This window comes from Sus scrofa, chromosome 7 (assembly GCF_000003025.6).
Source record: "Sus scrofa isolate TJ Tabasco breed Duroc chromosome 7, Sscrofa11.1, whole genome shotgun sequence".
NCBI lineage: Eukaryota > Metazoa > Chordata > Mammalia > Artiodactyla > Suidae > Sus > Sus scrofa.
The window spans coordinates 49,733,017-49,750,043 of NC_010449.5; the positions used below are offsets into that span (position 1 = coordinate 49,733,017).

Genomic DNA, 17,027 nt, shown 5'->3' on the forward strand with positions numbered 1-17,027 from the left:
GTAGGCCGGCAGCTGTAGCTGATTCCATCCCTAGCCTGGGAACTTCCACATGCCACATGTGTAGCCCTAAAAAGAAAAACAAACAAACAAAAAAAACCAAAAAAAACCCTGACTCTGCCACTTACTGGCTTTGTGACGCTGGTGACTTACCCAGCCTCTCTGAGTGTCAGTTTCCAGATCTGCAAAACCAGCAACTATCTGATAGCCATCTCATAGCCATGAAGGTGGAATGAGATAATATATGTAAACTCTTCACCCTGTAACTACAGGAGGGGTTCTCCAACTTGACTGCTCATTGGAATCACTCAGGCAGCCTTTGAAAGCTCTAATGCCCAGGCCGCACCCCAGACACAATCCAATCTGAGACTCTGAGGATGGAGCCTGGGAAAGAGATGTTTCGCTTTTTAGGGTCACACTCGAGGCACATGGAGTTCCCAGGCTAGGGGTCTAATTAGAGCTATAGCTGTCGGCCTACACCACAGCCATAGCAACAAAGGATCCGAGCCACATCTGTGACCTACACCACAGCTCATGGCCATGTCAGATCCTTAACCCACTGAGCGAGGCCAGAGATCAAACCTGCAACCTCATGGATCCTAGTCAGGTTCATTAACCACTGAGCCATGAAGGGAACTCCTGGGTGGGAGTATTTTTAAAAGACACTCCCCAGTATGTGGAGCCACCTTTGGACACTTTGATCACAGTGAGTCAGTCGATAAACATCGGCCACCATGGACGGTGCTGGCGGGGGAGGGAGGTACACGTTGTAAGAAGCAGCCAGCCCAGCTCTTAAAAGAATGTGTGCTTACCGTAGATGCTCCACAAAAGGTTCCCTGGTGCAGTCAATCACTGGTTTGGCTCTCAAGCACCACAGGACCCCAGGCAAGATGCTTATGCATCCTGTGACTTCATGCAGTCTTTCTTATAACAAAATCAAGAAGGGGAAATGTTAGAATAATAATCTAAGGCCATTGTAAACAGTTTGTGCAGCAGAAACAATTTTAGACTCATGAGTATATGTTTATAACATTAATCATCACCTTCCTTCTTTACAAAAAGAAGTGACTTCGCTCTATAATTTCCGTGCCGTTCCCAGGCCACTACAGTGGATGGAGTGAACCTTACCACCGAGGTTGTCTACAAGAGAGGCCAGGATTATAAGTTTGTGTGCTATGACCGGGGCCAAGCCTGCCAGAGCTACCGTGTGCGGTTCCTCTGCGGGAAGCCGGGTAAGCAGCTCCTTGCCAGGGACAGAAACGCAACCGTGGCTCTGTTCCGTGAGCTGGCAGCTATGCACTGCGGGTCTGGATGACCGGGTTGGCTGCCTCTGGGCATCTCAGTGACACAGTGCTCCTGCCAAGTTCGCCGTGGAGAGCACTGACTGGTGACACAGGAGCAGTGGGAGGGTCCGTGCAGTTGGCAGGAGCCAGCAGAGCCCCACCCTGCCCATCTGCCTTTCAGGAAGGGGAAGGGCCGGGTCCGAGAACACCAGGGTGCAGCCGACAGAGCTGACCTTCCTGCAGCTCTCCCCTGCAAAACCACGCATCTCTTTGCGTCTTTGGGTGCTATTATTTTAAACCCCTCTTCCCGAGGTGCTCGTTAGAAGGGATTGCAAATGGTTGGGTTGTCCTCGGAGGCACTTGGCCATCTCCAGAAGGCAGTCATTAGGGATGGGAGTTCTTTGGAGGGGAGGCTGACAGCTACTGTAAATAATAGTTGAGAGGAACTATATTTGTTTTACATCTTTTGCAAAGTGGGTGTGGTGAGGCCGCCACATTTAACTCGAGCTGAGGAGTTAGTGGAAAATTCCCCTGCCCAGAGCTAATGAATGGCTCTTTTCTGGTAGGGTTTTTGTTGACTTCAAAAACCTGCACCAAGACTGGGCTGGGGTGAGCCTGGAGATTTGGGTTTTGGATAGGCAAACCTGGCATTTACTGATTTAGGGAGGGGAAGTGAGGAGGTGGGGAGTCACAGGTTTGCCATGAGCAGAGGTTCATCACTCAGTCTCTTGTTTGGGGTTACAGTGAGGCCCAAACTCACCGTCACCATTGACACCAACGTGAACAGCACCATCCTGAATCTGGAAGACAATGTGCAATCATGGAAGCCCGGAGATACCCTGGTCATTGCCAGTACGGACTATTCCATGTACCAGGCAGAAGAGTTCCAGGTGCTTCCCTGCAAAGCCTGTGCCTCCAACCAGGTCAAAGTAGCAGGTAGGACTTTTCACTAGCCCCTTCCTCGGCTAGGTGAATCCAAGAATTGTTAGGCTCGAAGTTAACTGAAACCACAACAAATCTGTAGCAGTCGGCTAATGCTGTGATAATGCCACATAACAACAGCCGCCACCACCACATATCCTTAAATCTCATGGCAAGCATTTATTTCTTACTCATGCATCTGCAGGCTTTCTAGGGTTCAGCTTCTCTAGACTAAGCTTGGCTCCAGGCTGAGAGTAGGATTCAGGTCAGCTCCATGTAACTCTCATTCTCCTCCAGACATAGTCTTCTCATGGGGGAGAAGTCAACAGAAACATGGGCACACGCTTAAGGCCTGAGCTCAGAACTGGATTCTCTCACACCCGTGTTCCTTTGACAGAAACCAATCCCATGGTCCAGCTCAATTTGAATGGGGAACCCTGTTTCTTCCATTAAGATTGAGGGGAAGAAATGAATATTTGGTAGACAATAATTTAACCTGCTATAACCTTTTAAATCTCTTTCCCCTATAGCTTTTACATTTTCCCCTTTCTTCTCCTAAATCTTGACTTAGTTGTCCTGTCATTTATGTTATGTGAGGTTACTGGAATTACCAAGTATAGTCCAGGTCAGTTGTTTTTAGTTGTGGGGGAGGGGAGTTATGTATCAATTAGGGTTTGGGGTTGTAAGTGACCGATCTAACTTGACTATCTCATGCAAAAAGGGAGTTCACTGGAAGGCTATTCAGTGTAGAGAACTAAGTAGAAGCTGGGCAGCCAAGCTGCAAAAGAAGCAGGAACAGGGCAGCTTTAGGGCCTGGGTACCAAGGAGGGATGGGCAGCATCCTTAGGGCATCATTGTTTGCATGTCCTGGGACATGGTGTTCAGAGGGTTACCTTCCATGGAGAGCGCATTGAATGGGCTGGTATCCCATGTACCCTTCCCTGGGCTAGGGCACCTTCAATGATTGTCCCTCGAAGACTGCACTGAGTTGCTCTAAGACAAAGAGTTGTTCCCCGAAGGAAAACTGAGATGTGTGACCAGAAGCAAGGAGAATCAATACTGGCCATTAAAAACGTCAGCTGCTACAGGACCATTGCACTTGTAGAAATATTGGAATTGGGGGGTAGGAGGAAGACTGGATTGAGAAAGCATAGCCAACATGTTCAAAATCTCTATTATTCTGGAAATAACATTACAAAAAAGTTAAATTCAACAGAGTCTATTTGGCTAGTGGAAGCGTACTGAGAAAGCATTTGGGGGAGCAAAGTTTTAAAAAGTGAGCTACGGGACTTCCCTGGTGGCATTGTGATTAAGGATCCTGTGTTGCCACTGTTGTGGCATATGTTCAATCCCTAGCCCAGGAACTTCCACATGCCAAGGGCACGGCCAGAAAGAAAAAACAATGTGAAAAGTGAGAAACAGTGATGGAGTCTAATGCCTTTATTTGATTCATGGGGAAGGGGCCTTGGAGGGCATGGTTTGTGGAAACGGGCCAACTCTAGGACTCAGAAATGCAGAAGGAAGGCAGAAGGAGGAGGGCCCCTGGGGGAGGCACTCTGTCTGCTCACAGCCCTCCTCTGCACCCAGGCGTTGGGTGCCCAAGGCCGGCTAGCACCGCGGTGGGTGCCAGGAGTGACCCTGAGAACGAGGGACTCGTGTGATATTAGGTCACACCTTCCTCACCCACCAGCGTGGTTTGGGGGTGACTGATGAAGAGAGTCACTCCAGGTTGTGTGTTTGGCCAGTGGTTGCAGGCGCTTCTTGAGGCCTCTTCAGGCTGGATAGAGAGTGAGATGGGGTAGCTCTGGGCCCTGAATAGCCAGGGAGAAAAGAGTAAGTGGAGAATATGCTGGATCTCCTTCAGGATCCCAAAGTTCCCTTGGTTTAGGACTGCCTGTGTCTGTATCTCCACCAGCTCCCCGCCTCCCTGGCCAGCCCCTCCTTCAAAGTTATTAGGTTCAGAGTGGACCATCTTGCTCAGAAGCTTTAGCGCTTGCTTGAAAACAGTGCCTCCTGGTGGAAAGTATCAGAAAAGCCCCAGGTAGCGGATATGGGAAAGAGAGAGAGAGAGAGAGAGAGTGTGTGTGTGTGTGTGTGTGTGTGTATGTGTGTGTGTGTGTGTGTGTGTGTGTGCGCCTGTTTGTCTGTCTGTCTGTCCTGGGGAGGCTCACATTTCTCCTCTTCAGCTCCAAGCCCATTCTCTGGCTCCCCATCCCCCACTGACACAGAGCAAGGACTCCACCTGCTTCGTTCTCTTCCAAACCTGTGGCGCTGCCCCCTTATCCACCCAACTAGTGTTCTCCTCCCCAGGCTTTGCAGAGAGGCTCCCAGCCTTCCTGGATTCCTCCTGCCTCACTGCCTCCAAATTCCAGTAAACAGGCCTTTCTGCACTTTAAGGATTTTCTGACGGGAACCAGATGGGGGTAACAAAGTCATGAAAATGTGTGAATCATCTAAAAAAATATTTCAAAGTTGTGCCAGCCACAGTGTGATTCTCAGCACCTCCCGACGTGGCAGTGGGGAATCGCCTCAATTTTCTGCCCTGTGTTCATTCCCAACTTCCCACTCTGCTAATGACCCCCGCCCCTCGCCGCCTCTACACCCACACTTTTAAGTACTACTTCTGTTAATTAGTATTAATGTTTTTTGCATTTCCTGTGATACGCTAAGCACTTGACATAAACCGCCTTGTTCACGCTTCACGATAACCTAACAAGGTACGGGCTACTGTTTTCTCCGTGGCATGAAGAGGACACCAAGATTCATGGAAATTAAATGGTCAGACCCATGCTTCCCAGTATGATGGCCACCAGTCACACGTGGCTATTTTCATTTAACTCAAATTAAATAAAATGTAAAATTCCATGCTTCAGTCATAGTAGGCAGATTTCAATAGTTCAGTTAACCTGGAGTTCCCGTTGCAGCTCAGCAGATTAAGAACCTGGCTAGTATCCATGAGGATGCAGGTTCAATCCCTGGCCTTGCTCAGTGGGTTAAGGATCCAGCATTGCCGAAAGCTGCGGTGTAGGTCACAGGTGTGGCTCAGATCCCACGTTGCTGTGGCCGTGGTGTAGCCTGGCAGCTGCAGCTCCAATTTGACCCCTAACCTGGGAACATCCATGTACCACAGGTGCAGCCATAAAAAAAAGAAAGAAAAAAAGAGTTCAGTAGCCATATGTGGCTAGTAGCTGGTATATCAGACAACACAGAATAGAGCATGTCTATCATCTCAAAATTTCTAATGGGGGCTGCTGGTGTAGATCCAGCAAGCCTACTTTGTCCATCTGAGCCAGGATTCAAACTCAGAGCTCTCTGGCTCCAAGGCTATGGGTTGTGCTTTGTCTCTCCTTCATGGAGGCCCCTGTTCCCAGCATCTTCATTCAAAGACGGACTATAGGAGGAATCTGGGGGGTGCTGTAATTTAAATTTGCTGCTCTGGGACCCTCCAGCCTGAGTCCCTCTGGGTTTATCCTCAATGGTCTGGGAAGGACAGGCCCCTTGCCCCCTCCCACAAACTTCCTGCACCCAGCAAGGTCTGAGCCACACATACGGGGATCTGCTTCTGCCATTGGAAGATCCTGGATGTTTTCTCTTGATCTCAGAGTGTCTGGTGCCATCCTTGACCTAAGGAGACTGTCTGGTGCTCAGAGGGGAGGTGGCATCGAGGCAGCCATGGCGGGGGGCGGTGAGCCTTAGGAAAGAAGGGGAATGTTATACGCCTGTGTGGGGCAACTTGCAGAGTCCCTCTGTGTCCCTGGCCTTCCCTGCCTATCGCCTGTGCCTATGGCCCTTCTGGATTATTTGGGACAAAGCCAGCTTGGCCACATCTGCTTCTCCCTGGTTGGCCTTCCCATGTCAGAGCTTGGAGAAGGAAGGGAGGGGTGAAGCCCGGGTAGGAGAATTCTGCAGCCAGGACGGGATGCTGGGACAGCAGGGTGCACATGCCCCGGGATAGCCGTCTGGGAGTGGCCTGGGAGCACAGCAGCAGGACAGATAAATTGGCTTTGCAGACAGTTTTTGGGAAAGTCCTGATGGCGAGCCCCATGCAGCGGGGAGGCGGTGGGACTGGAACATGCTCTCAGCTCTCAGCCAGTCTTACTCCGCTCACAGCAGCCTGATGGATGGAGTCCCTCCATCTACCTGGAAGTCACTCCGGTCCCCTGACTGGTTTCCTCCATGACATCCACCCCTGACTCTTTAGCTTCAGAGATCTCAGGGGATAATTGTCAATGACAATGAATAGACCCTGAAAAAGTAACTTTTCTCCCCCCTGCTTTTTAGGGCTGCATTCGCAGCATCTGGAGGTTCCCAGGCTAGGGGTCCAATCAAAACTGCAGCTGCCAGCCTCCACCACAGCTGCAGCCACAGCAACGTGGGATCTGAGCTGCATCTTCAACCTACACCAGCTCCCTGACCCACTGAGCGAGGCGAGGGATCAGACCCAAATCCTCGTGGATACCAGTCAGGTTCATTACTGCTGAGCCACAATGATTACTTGGAAAGATCAACTTTGCTAATACCTGAGACTTTTTGAAAGAAGGACTCTGTGCTGAATAACAGCCCCTAAGGTGTCCCCATGCTAATCCTTGGGGATGGTGAATATGATGTGGCAAAGGGGACTCAGCTGGTGTGATTCAGTGAGGGCTTGTGAGATGGGAGGTGATCTGGATTATCTGGGTGGGCTCGGTGGAATCAAGTCCTTGAAAGAGGGAGTCAGGAGGGTCAGAGTCCGAGGAAAGAGATGTGATGAGTAGCATGTTGGAGTGGCTCGAAGATGTAGGAAGGGGCCACTAGCCAAGGAGTACAAGTGGCCTCTAGAATCTGCAAAAGGCCAGGAACGGATTCCCCCCTGGAGCTTCCTGTTGGAACCAGCCAGGCTGATACCCTGACTGCTGACTCAGTAAAACTGATTTCAGACTTCTGACCTCCAAAGACTGTCAGACTAGAAATCTCTGTTGTTTGAAGCCGCAAAATTTGTGGTAAGTTGTTCCAATAGCCAGAGGAAGCGAATACCAATTCCAAAAGGAGTTATTTTCTCAGCTTTGCCATGTACTGGTTCTCTGTCTTCCACTGAGCTGCTTCAAAGAAACCACTAGCTCCCTGAGTTTGCAGAAGTCCAAAACAGTAAACATCCTTAAAAAGACTGCAGATTCACCCACGGGATGTGTGCTGGGTGAAGGGGTCGGGGGAGGAGCCCCTCCCATGAATGAGAGAGCAATGTGTGGTCACGTCTGTGGGTACTGCTCTGAGCTCATTCTGACAGCAGCCCTTGCATGTGGGCATCAGCGGTGCCATGGGGCTGAGCTCTGTTGCTCCGGTCAAGGTCACAGGGAAAGCCAGGTGGTGTCTGTGGTGTGGTTCGGGCTGTGTCTCAACACAAGAGAGAGTTGCTCTCTGTAATTGCATCCTCAAAAGGAACAGAAAGCGCCTCCGACCAGGTCAGCCGTCTCAGTGATGAGCTGAATGTAGAGGCGGCTTTTTTATTTCAGAAAAGATTTGGGGATTGTTGTGGAGGCAACACTCAAAGACAGTTCCAAAGGTCCAAGCTCTTGTCACTCCGCGCCCTTCTTAAGGTGCGTTTACTGCCCAGATGGAGGAGAAGTGGGTTGGAAGGGGGAAGTGAAATGGATTTGACAAGAGATTGAGTGGAGGGGTGGGATGGGGACTGTAGAGAGAAAAGTGGAGGGGCAGGTACAGCCCAAAATCGAGGGACCTAGGCCATGGCTGGAAGATGGCTGACAATAGCTGAATGGAAGGAGCCACAGGGTTGGGAAAAGGCTCTTGGGACGGTCAGTTTTTTTTTTATGTTACTCAATGAATTTTTTACATTTATAGTTGTACAATGATCACCACCCAATTTTGTAACATTTCCATCCCAAACCCCCAGCATCCCCCCAACCCCCAACATCTCTCCTTTTTCAGTCTGTGAGTCAGTATCTGTTCTGCAAAGAAGTTCATTCTGTCCTTTTTTCATATTCCACATGTCAGTGATAGCATTTGATGTGGATGTCTCATTGTCTGACTGACTTCACTTCACATAATAATTTCTAGGTCCATCCATGTTGCTAAAAATGCTGTTATTTCATTCCTTTTCGTGGCTGAGTAATATTCCATTGTGTATATGTTCTACATCTTCTTTATCCACTCCTCTGTCGATGGACAGTTAGGTTGTTTCCATGTCTTGGCTATTGCAAATAGTGCTGCAATGAACATTGGAGTACATGTATCTTTTCGAGTCATGGTTTTCTCTGGATAGATGCCCAGGAGTGGGATTGGTGGATCGAACAGTAGTTCTCTTTTTAGTTTTCTGAGGAATCTCCATGCTGTTTTCCACAGTGGTTGCACCAGTTTATATTCCCACCAACAGTGTCATAGGGTTCCTTTTCCTCCACACCCTCTGCAGCACTTATTGTTTGTAGACTTTTTGATGATGGCCATTCTGGCTGGTGTAAGGTGTTATGACTGTCAGTTTTTTAAAGATGGGAAGGCCTAGATGAGTTTGAAAACAGAACATAAGAAACCCAAACTAGGGGAAAAAATGAAGCTACTAGAAGGGGTTATTGGAGTCAAGGCCAAAGAGACTATGGGAAAGGGTGGGGCTGGGGTCAGTGGCCCAAGGGAGGGAGCATCCTCTCCTTCAAGGCCAGCTGGAGGGAGGAAGGTCATGGTAAGGTCAACACAGAGTAGGGTGCACACTCTCTTTCACCCTTCTCTATGGTACCATGGAAGCATCCAGAGCCCGGCTGCAGTGCTGGACACAGAAACTCCAATCTGATTATTTCTAGAAAATCCAATTGTAGATAACACACTCTACAGGATGTTGAGGAAAGAAGGACACAGATTTGCCTACTTCAACAGAGTATGGATCTGCACTGCTTTGTAGCAATGGCTTAAAGGGAGGGTTTATGTCCCTAACAATTCCACCTGGGAGGCGGTCCAGGGTGTGAGCTCTGTGGCATCATCCAGGGTCTGGGTTTCTTCTCTCTTGTTGCCCCGCCATCTCGAGGGCTTGGCTCTCGTGTGCTTGGCACATCTGGCTCACCCACAATGTCCACCTCCCAGCCCTGGGGACGAGCAGGAGCCACCGAAGGGTTCACGCATTGCTTCTGCATCCTAAGACCACAACAGCCTGCCGTGAGGCTGGGAAAACGTGGTTGTCCCAGGGAGCCTGTGAGTAGCTAAAGTAGAAGATTTAAGGACCGACAAGCAGTAGGAGAGACAGACACTGGGGGGGGGGGCAAATAGCCTTTTCTGCCATGGGCTTTGGACATAAGTGTGTGTGAATGCCTCTCACGCCCAGCTCTTCATCCAGGCAATGTACCTCCTTGGGCTTCCTTCTTCTGTGCAGTGGAGCTCAAGCCACGGGGGCCACAATGCACCACATGAGCAACAGCTGCGGAAGCACGTGACAGGGGTACATGCAGCACCTCTGATTCCCCACGTTCCCCCCCGTTTCTACCCCAGGGAAACCAATGTATTTGCACATCGGGGAGGAGATAGACGGTGTAGACATGCGGGCCGAGGTTGGGCTCCTGAGCCGGAACATCGTGGTGATGGGGGAGATGGAGGATAAATGCTACCCCTACAGCGACCACATCTGCGACTTCTTTGACTTTGACACCTTTGGGGGCCACATCAAGGTATGGGTCTGCCTGGTTGAGACCGTCAACCCACCCCAGGAGAATTCCCAAGGTGCCAGCCTGTGGGCAGGGATTCTTGGTGGGGAGGGAATGGGGGGAAGGGGCAAAAGGTAGACCAAGGGAAGAGGGCCTTCTAGAAGCCGGAGGAGTCTTTCGTATTATGCGTTGGTATGCAGTTCCATCTGCCAAGGGGATACAAGAGAGATGATAGAAGAATGTCTCTCAGCTCCCCTGTCACAAGCACGTCACACTGTGCTCCCCGCCTTCACGATTTTCAGCCTTCAGTCATGGCGTTCATCCCTTTCTTCATTATTTAACCTTGATCATTTCCTAAAAGAACTGGCATTTAGCTCAGAAAAAGCCACATTTACAACAGATCCATTTAAATGGAGTTCCCTGGTGGCCTAGTGGCTAAGGGCTCAGCATTGTCACTGCTGTGGCTCAGGTTCAGTCGCTGCCCTGGAGAACCTGCCATATGCTATGGGTGCAGACAAAAAAAATTATATCTATATACATGTAAAAATTATTAACAGAGAAGAAGAGGGAGTTTCTGTCCTGGCTCAGTGGAAACGAATCTGACTAGTATCCATGAGGACACAGGTTTGATCCCTGGCCTCGTGCAGTGGGTTAAGAATCCGGTGTTGCCATGAGCTCTGATGTAGGTCACAGACGCAGCTCGATTCTGGTGTTGCTGTGGCTGTGGTGTAGGCCGGCGGCTACAGCTCTGATTAGACCCCTAGCCTGGGAGCCTCCATATGCCACAGGTGCAGCTCTAAACAAACAAACAAACAAAAACAGAGGAGAAGAACCAGAAGTTTTAGTATTACATCTGCCTGCGAATTTCTTGATGGAGACTCAGGGCCAAAGCAGAGATGATGAGCTGCCGTGTTCTCACTGCAGAATAAAGACAAATGGTATCAGTTCATTGGAGCTCACGTTTTCCTAGCGCTGAGCTCAAAGAGGAATTTCTTTTGCATCTCTTTATAAGGTGGCTTTACTTGGCATCGTGACTATCCTGAGACACCCCGCTAGACTTCATGTGGCCACTGCTTCCAATGATTTGAGATTACAGCTGATAGAATAAAAACTAACTATAGAATAAAAACTCAGTAGCATCTTAGAGATTTGTGAAGACGATTCTCTTGAAGCTAAAATTGTGTGTTTTAAGGATAAGACATTTTGATAATCTAACTGAAAGCAATAATGGAGTAAAAGTTACAGAGTTCGTAATGGGGGCCTGGCTGGCATAGGTAAGACCATTTTTTGTTCCCCAGCCCTACCTTACACGATTCTGAGCAGGCCTTGCCCCTGCTTATTAAAAGCTAAATGGTGCTCCTTAGTCACTGCAACCTCCAAAAACACTTCTACCTATTTCTAGCCAGTTTCTGACAAAGAGGTAGGAGCAGGTATAATTTTCAGGTGAGTAATTCATTAGAGAGACTAAAGCAAAAATGGCAAGTTTGTTACCCAAGCTGCTGCCACCCCATTTCCCATTTTGAGGGTCATCTCTGAGTGATCAAAGCACCCCTTCCTACTTGGCCCCAAAGCCTCAGAATCATTCTCAACACAGCTCCCTAGAGCAGCCATGACTCGAGTTGGCATTCCAGTGACCCCTGTATTTGGAGGGAATGGTTAGCATGTCCCTAAGTCATCCTTCTCCAGTCGAAGTCGGCTGAGCTCAACTTCTGAGAGTGATCATTTTGGAACTGTGCCTTTATGGTGAGTTCCTGGAGTGTAGACGTTTAGTGTGATGAAGTGGTTCCCTTGGAATGTGCAGGAATGACTCGAGCCCTGAGCACGTGGAGCACCCTACAACACACACACACACACACACACACACACACACACACACACACACACTACCAGAATCATGGGCTGATGAAGACCTCCGGCTCCCCAAAAAAATAAAAATCAAGAAAAAAAAAAGGAATTCCCATTGTGGCTCAGTGGTAACAAACCCGACTAGTATCCACGGGGACACGGGTTCAATCCCTGGCCTCGCTCAGTGGGTTAAGGAAACACCATTGCCGTGAGCTGTGGTGTAGGTTGAAGACGTGGCTTGGATCCCAAGTGGCTATGGCTGTTGTGTAGACTGGCAGCTGCCACTCTGATTTGACCCTTAGCCTGAGAACTTCCATATGCCTTGGGTGTGACCTAATAAGACACACACACACACACACACACACACACACACACACACACACACACACACAAGACCCCCAGCTCGGCATCCCCTTCTCACAGCCAAGGGAGGGACTCATGTGACGAACCAAGCACAGGCTGTCCCTGCCCTGGGTCCACCTGTCTCTGGATTCCCCAGCCCCCCTCCTGCTTTTTGCTAGCCTTATTGTCCCCTTATAACACTCCATGGTTCAAGAGGCGGGGCAGGAGGATTGAGGCTACAGCTCAGGTGCTGCGCAATCCCACCGCCCCCTCCATCCCCAGCAGCTGCCTCGCCCCATCCCTCTGTCATTACCTTGTCCCCCTTGAGGTAGGAGGAGCCAGGCATCTTAACCCATTTGCAGAGAAGACCTTTGGTTTACGGAGCACCCGAGGCAGGGATGGATGGAGCAATTTGGGGACAACCTATGTGCACTGTCAGAATGTGGGCACCAGCGAGGGGGATTGGGGACTCATGGATGCCTTCTGACTCATGGATCTCCTCTCCCAGTTTGCACTGGGGTTCAAGGCCGCACACATGGAGGGCGTGGAGCTGAAGCACATGGGCCAACAGCTGGTGGGTCAGTACCCGATTCACTTCCACCTGGTGGGCGATGTGGATGAAAGGGGAGGCTACGACCCGCCCACATACATCAAGGGCCTCTCCATCCACCACACCTTCTCTCGCTGCGTCACCGTCCACGGCTCCAATGGCTTGTTGGTAAGCACTGCCTTCCCTGGCAAACAAGGGATCTAGAGCCCCCCCACCACCACCCTCTCACCCTCTCCCTGCATGCCAGTCTGCCCCCTGCTGGGCCCAGGGACTGTTAGCAATGGCAAGATGTTTGCATCCCGTGACCTGGGCCACAGCCACTGGGGGCTGAACCATCCTTAGCTCAGATTTTAGAAGGATTACAACAGAGAGCAGGTCACTGACCAAAGAGGAAGGAGAAAATAGGAGTGTATCTTTGCCAAAGAGCACCAGAGATGGGTGAGCAATGGGTTTGTGGGGGTCCCTGGGAGTCTATTGCTTGGTGCAGTTCAGTTTCCCTGGGGATCATTCCATGGCTATGTGGCATGACAGATCTGTTACATTAAGGCCGTGGTAGCGGTAGGCCTTTTCTTAAACCACGTGCCTTCAGAGTAAGCACTGCTGGGAGAAATGCCTTAAGTAGTATATTGGTTTATGCATGTATACATGTGTGTTGGGGGCGGGGCTTGGTTTTTGTTTTTGTTTTTTCCAGGGCTGCACCTGCGGCATGTGGAAATTCCCAGGCTAGGGGTTGATTAGGAGCTACGGCTGCTGGCCAGAGCCACAGCCACAGCAACACCAGATCCAAGCTGCATCTGTGACCTACACCACAGCTCATGGCAGCGCCGGATCCTTAACCCACTGAGAGAGGCCAGGGATCGAACCCGCATATTCATGGATACTAGTCGGGTTCGTAACCTGCTGAGCCACAATGGGAACTCCTGTTTTTGATTTGCACAAATATTTTTGCACTAAATTGACCCTTCTTTAAATGAACTCAATTTACGTATATTCTCTATAAACTTCTAAAGCCGAATGTCTCAAACTGGCACCCTGCAAGCTGAACTCAGCCTGTGCTTTGTTCAGCTGATGCCATGTTTAGAGAAACATTTGATAATTTTCACACTAAACTGATAATTTTACATGAAATGGAGCTTTCTTTAAGTGAACTAAACTCATATCCTCTATCAACTTTTAAACCGGATCTCTCAGAACAGCACCCAGCAAGCTGAACCCAGGGACCAGATGTGTTTTGTTTGGCTTTGGTGTTTTTTGTTGTTGTTGTTTTGGGTTTTGTTTTTTGTCTTTTGTCTTTTGTCTTTCATCCTTTTAAGGCTGCACCCACGGCATGTGGAGGTTCCCAGGCTATGGGTCTAATTGGAGCTACAGCTGCCAGCCTACACCACAGCCACAGCAAAGCCAGATCTGAGCCACATCTGCAACCTATAGCACAGCTCATGGCAACACCAGATCCTTAACCCGCTGAGCAAGGCCAGGGATCGAACCCGCAACCTCATGGTTCCTAATCGGATTCGTTTCTGCTGCGCCATGATGGGAACTCCGGCTTAGGTGTTTAAAGAAACATTTGAGTTTCTTTTCATCCTTTAAAAATGTAGAGGTGGAGTTTCCTGGTGGCACAGTGGGTTAAGGATCCGGCGTTGTCACTGCTGTGGTTTGAGTCACTGCTCTGTCACAGGTTTGGTCCTTGGGCAGCAGCTTCCACATGCTAAGGGTGTGGCCAAAAACAGTCGAGATTTCATATGAACATCTGGTTTCTTGGCTTCTCTTGAAAAGTAGACTGGATTGGCAGCACCAGGCCCACACTCCTGCATGGCAACACTGAACTAGGGCAAAGCCCCAGCATCCCGCCAAGCCGGGCCCGTCCCCTCTGACTTACCCCATGCCCATCATATCCTAGGACATTGCAGTGAATGCCCCAGGCCAGGCCACTCCTTGTGTCCCCTGTTTACCTCCATGGGCACTTGAGTTTGTGACCCCTGCTTTCATCCAAACATAACGATCCTTCTCTCCATGTATGTGATGATGGGAAGTGAGGAGGCCTGGCAGCATGTGGCTGGTGAAGCCACTTTCAGTTCTAGTCTCGATGCTCTTATATTAGAAAGGACTGCCTCCTGTCTCTGTGGGTTTGTTTTGTTTTTTGTCTTTTTAGGGCCACACCCTCAGCACATGGACGTTCCCAGGCTAGGGGTCGAATCGGAGCTGCAGCTGCTGGCCTACACCACAGCCACAGCCACGCCAGATCCAAGCTGTGTCTGCGACCTACACCACACCACTAGTCAGATTCATTTCCACTGAGCCACAACGAAGACTCAGATTTAAAACCCACTGAGGGGGAGTTCCTGTTGTGGCATAGTGGTAACGAACCTGACTAGTATCTGGGAGGATTCGGGTTTGATCCCTGACCCTGCTCAGTGAGTTAGGATCTGGCATTGCCGTGAGCTGTGGTGTAGGTGGCAGACATGGCTCAGATCCGGCATTTCTGTGGCTGTGGTGTAGGACGGGAGCTGCAGCTCCAATTCAACCCCTAACCTGGAAACCTCCATATGTTGCAAGTGCGGCCCTAAAAAAGACAAAAAAAAAAAAAAAAAAGAAAGAAAGAAATCCACTGAGGGAAAAACCTCACTGAGGGAGTTCCCTGGTAGCTCAATGGGCTAAGGATCCAGCGTTATCAGACAGATTTAGAATAAATTCAGAAGGTCAGGGATGCAGGAGAAGACACAGGATGAGCTTGGGCTCTGGCTTCTCCATCTGGCTGCCTGTTACTAGCCATGTGACCTGGAGCAGGTCATTTTACCTCCCCAGGCCTCAGTCGCCTCTTCTGTAAAGTGGGGAGCAAAGGAAATGAAGTGCCGAGCCAGGGGCCTGGCACACCCTGGGCCCCGAGAGCAGGGGGTCGGTGGTTCTGTTTGCCCATGTGGTTTGCTGAGGGAAAACAATGATGGCCGTCCCAGGCCTTCCCATCCAGGTTAGTGACGATGCTGAGAATGGGCCGTGAAAAGAATCATGCAGATTTGGGGAAGAAACGTAGTAGGCCTGAGTCTTAGAGGCTCTCCTTTAAGCATCTAGGTAATGATTTGTCATTAACTTTAGCTTCAGTTTGGCTATGTGTAATGTTCCTCAAGAGAAAACTATTAAGATTCCTAGAAGGCTGAATGTCCAGGTCTGAGTTGGTTTGAGTGGAAGCTGTTCTGAATCTCACATACATATGTGCACGTGCGTGTGCACACACACACACATGCACACCCGCTTGCCCTGTGGACAGAGGGATGTCTTTCCCATCTTCTTGCTGTGTGGCCTTGGGCAAGCTCTTTCACTGGTGAGGGCTTCGCTTCCCTCCCTTGTGCTCTGCAGAACACAACGATTATTCCTTATGACCATTCAGTCCAAAAAACAATATCTGAAATATTTCCAGCCATCTTAGTAATAGCAAACCTTCCTCTGAGCAGTGAACTTGGGTTTCAGTGGAGAACAGGCTCACGGAGAGGAAGCAGCGGGGCAAGAAGTGCTGCGGGTGGGGCTGGAGGGCTGCTCTCGGGAGGGGGCCTCTGTGCAGGGATGCAGGTTGGGGAGAGGCTGGGAGAGTTCGCACAGGCCTGGAGTCTGAGTTAATGAAGACAGGCAGGAGAGAGAGAGCCGCGGGGTGGGATGGAGGGCAGGCGAGGAATGGCCCCGGAAGTGGCTCCTTTGGAACAGCCAGATGGGTGAGTTGCAGCAGAGATAGATTTTTGGAGTCAGAGCCTTGGACATCTTTTTAGAGCCCAAAGACCTGGCTGTCTTGCATACTAAAGCCTTCCTCCCATCTGGCCCCCAGGGGTGCAGGCCACCAGATGGGGAGAGCCTCCGTCAACTCCCTGGGTATTGTCCAGGAGCCGTGCTTAGCCAAGGCAACAGTGCACCCTTATCCTGGTGGCCACGTGGGGCTCCAACCACATTCCACTCAGAGCCATGCCTGATGGCCCAGCTGGTGGTTAGAACCTGGAGCCCGCAGGCCTAGGCGGCCTTTCAAGGAGAAATCAAACGGCCATAGCTTAGAATCTCGTTGAAGTACAGGCCTTTCTGGGCCAGAGAGACAGTAGCATAATGGAGGGCATTCTGTACCCTTCCCCAAGAGCCACCCCCCCGACGGGAGTTGGGGTTTTTGGATTAGCACCTTACCCTGTAAAGGCTCCTCCGCTGGGGTGGACAGTTCCCCATTCAGAAATGCTGCCTTGAGAGCTGGACTCTCTCCACCAGTATTTTATGTTTGCTCCCTTCATTTTGGCTCAAAGGATTTACCAATGGCTATGTTTAGAAAGATGTTTTTAGCCGATGGGATGAAAAGAAGCCAAAAGCAGACCAAGACTCCAGATCCTAACCAGTACAGACCAAGACTGTACTCTGATTTAGAGTGCATAGGCCACTCAAGAGCATCATGAATGCGTTTTCTCTAAGGCCACCCCAGTCTGGAGATGCCCTAGACCCCAGACAGGCAGT

General features: G+C 50.2%; 1 protein-coding gene across 4 annotated transcripts in view; it reads left to right on the top strand.

Moving 5' to 3' along the window:
- The window catches only part of CEMIP (cell migration inducing hyaluronan binding protein), a 170,014-nt gene that overhangs the window by 110,483 nt on the left and 42,504 nt on the right, over positions 1 to 17,027 (top strand). For all 4 annotated transcript variants that reach the window (XM_021098863.1, XM_021098867.1, XM_021098865.1 and 1 more), the window contains 4 exons: positions 1,097 to 1,229; positions 2,025 to 2,216; positions 9,666 to 9,841; positions 12,513 to 12,722. In XM_021098863.1, the coding sequence (XP_020954522.1) occupies positions 1,097 to 1,229; positions 2,025 to 2,216; positions 9,666 to 9,841; positions 12,513 to 12,722 (711 nt within the window). The remainder of the gene's footprint in view (positions 1 to 1,096; positions 1,230 to 2,024; positions 2,217 to 9,665; positions 9,842 to 12,512; positions 12,723 to 17,027) is intronic.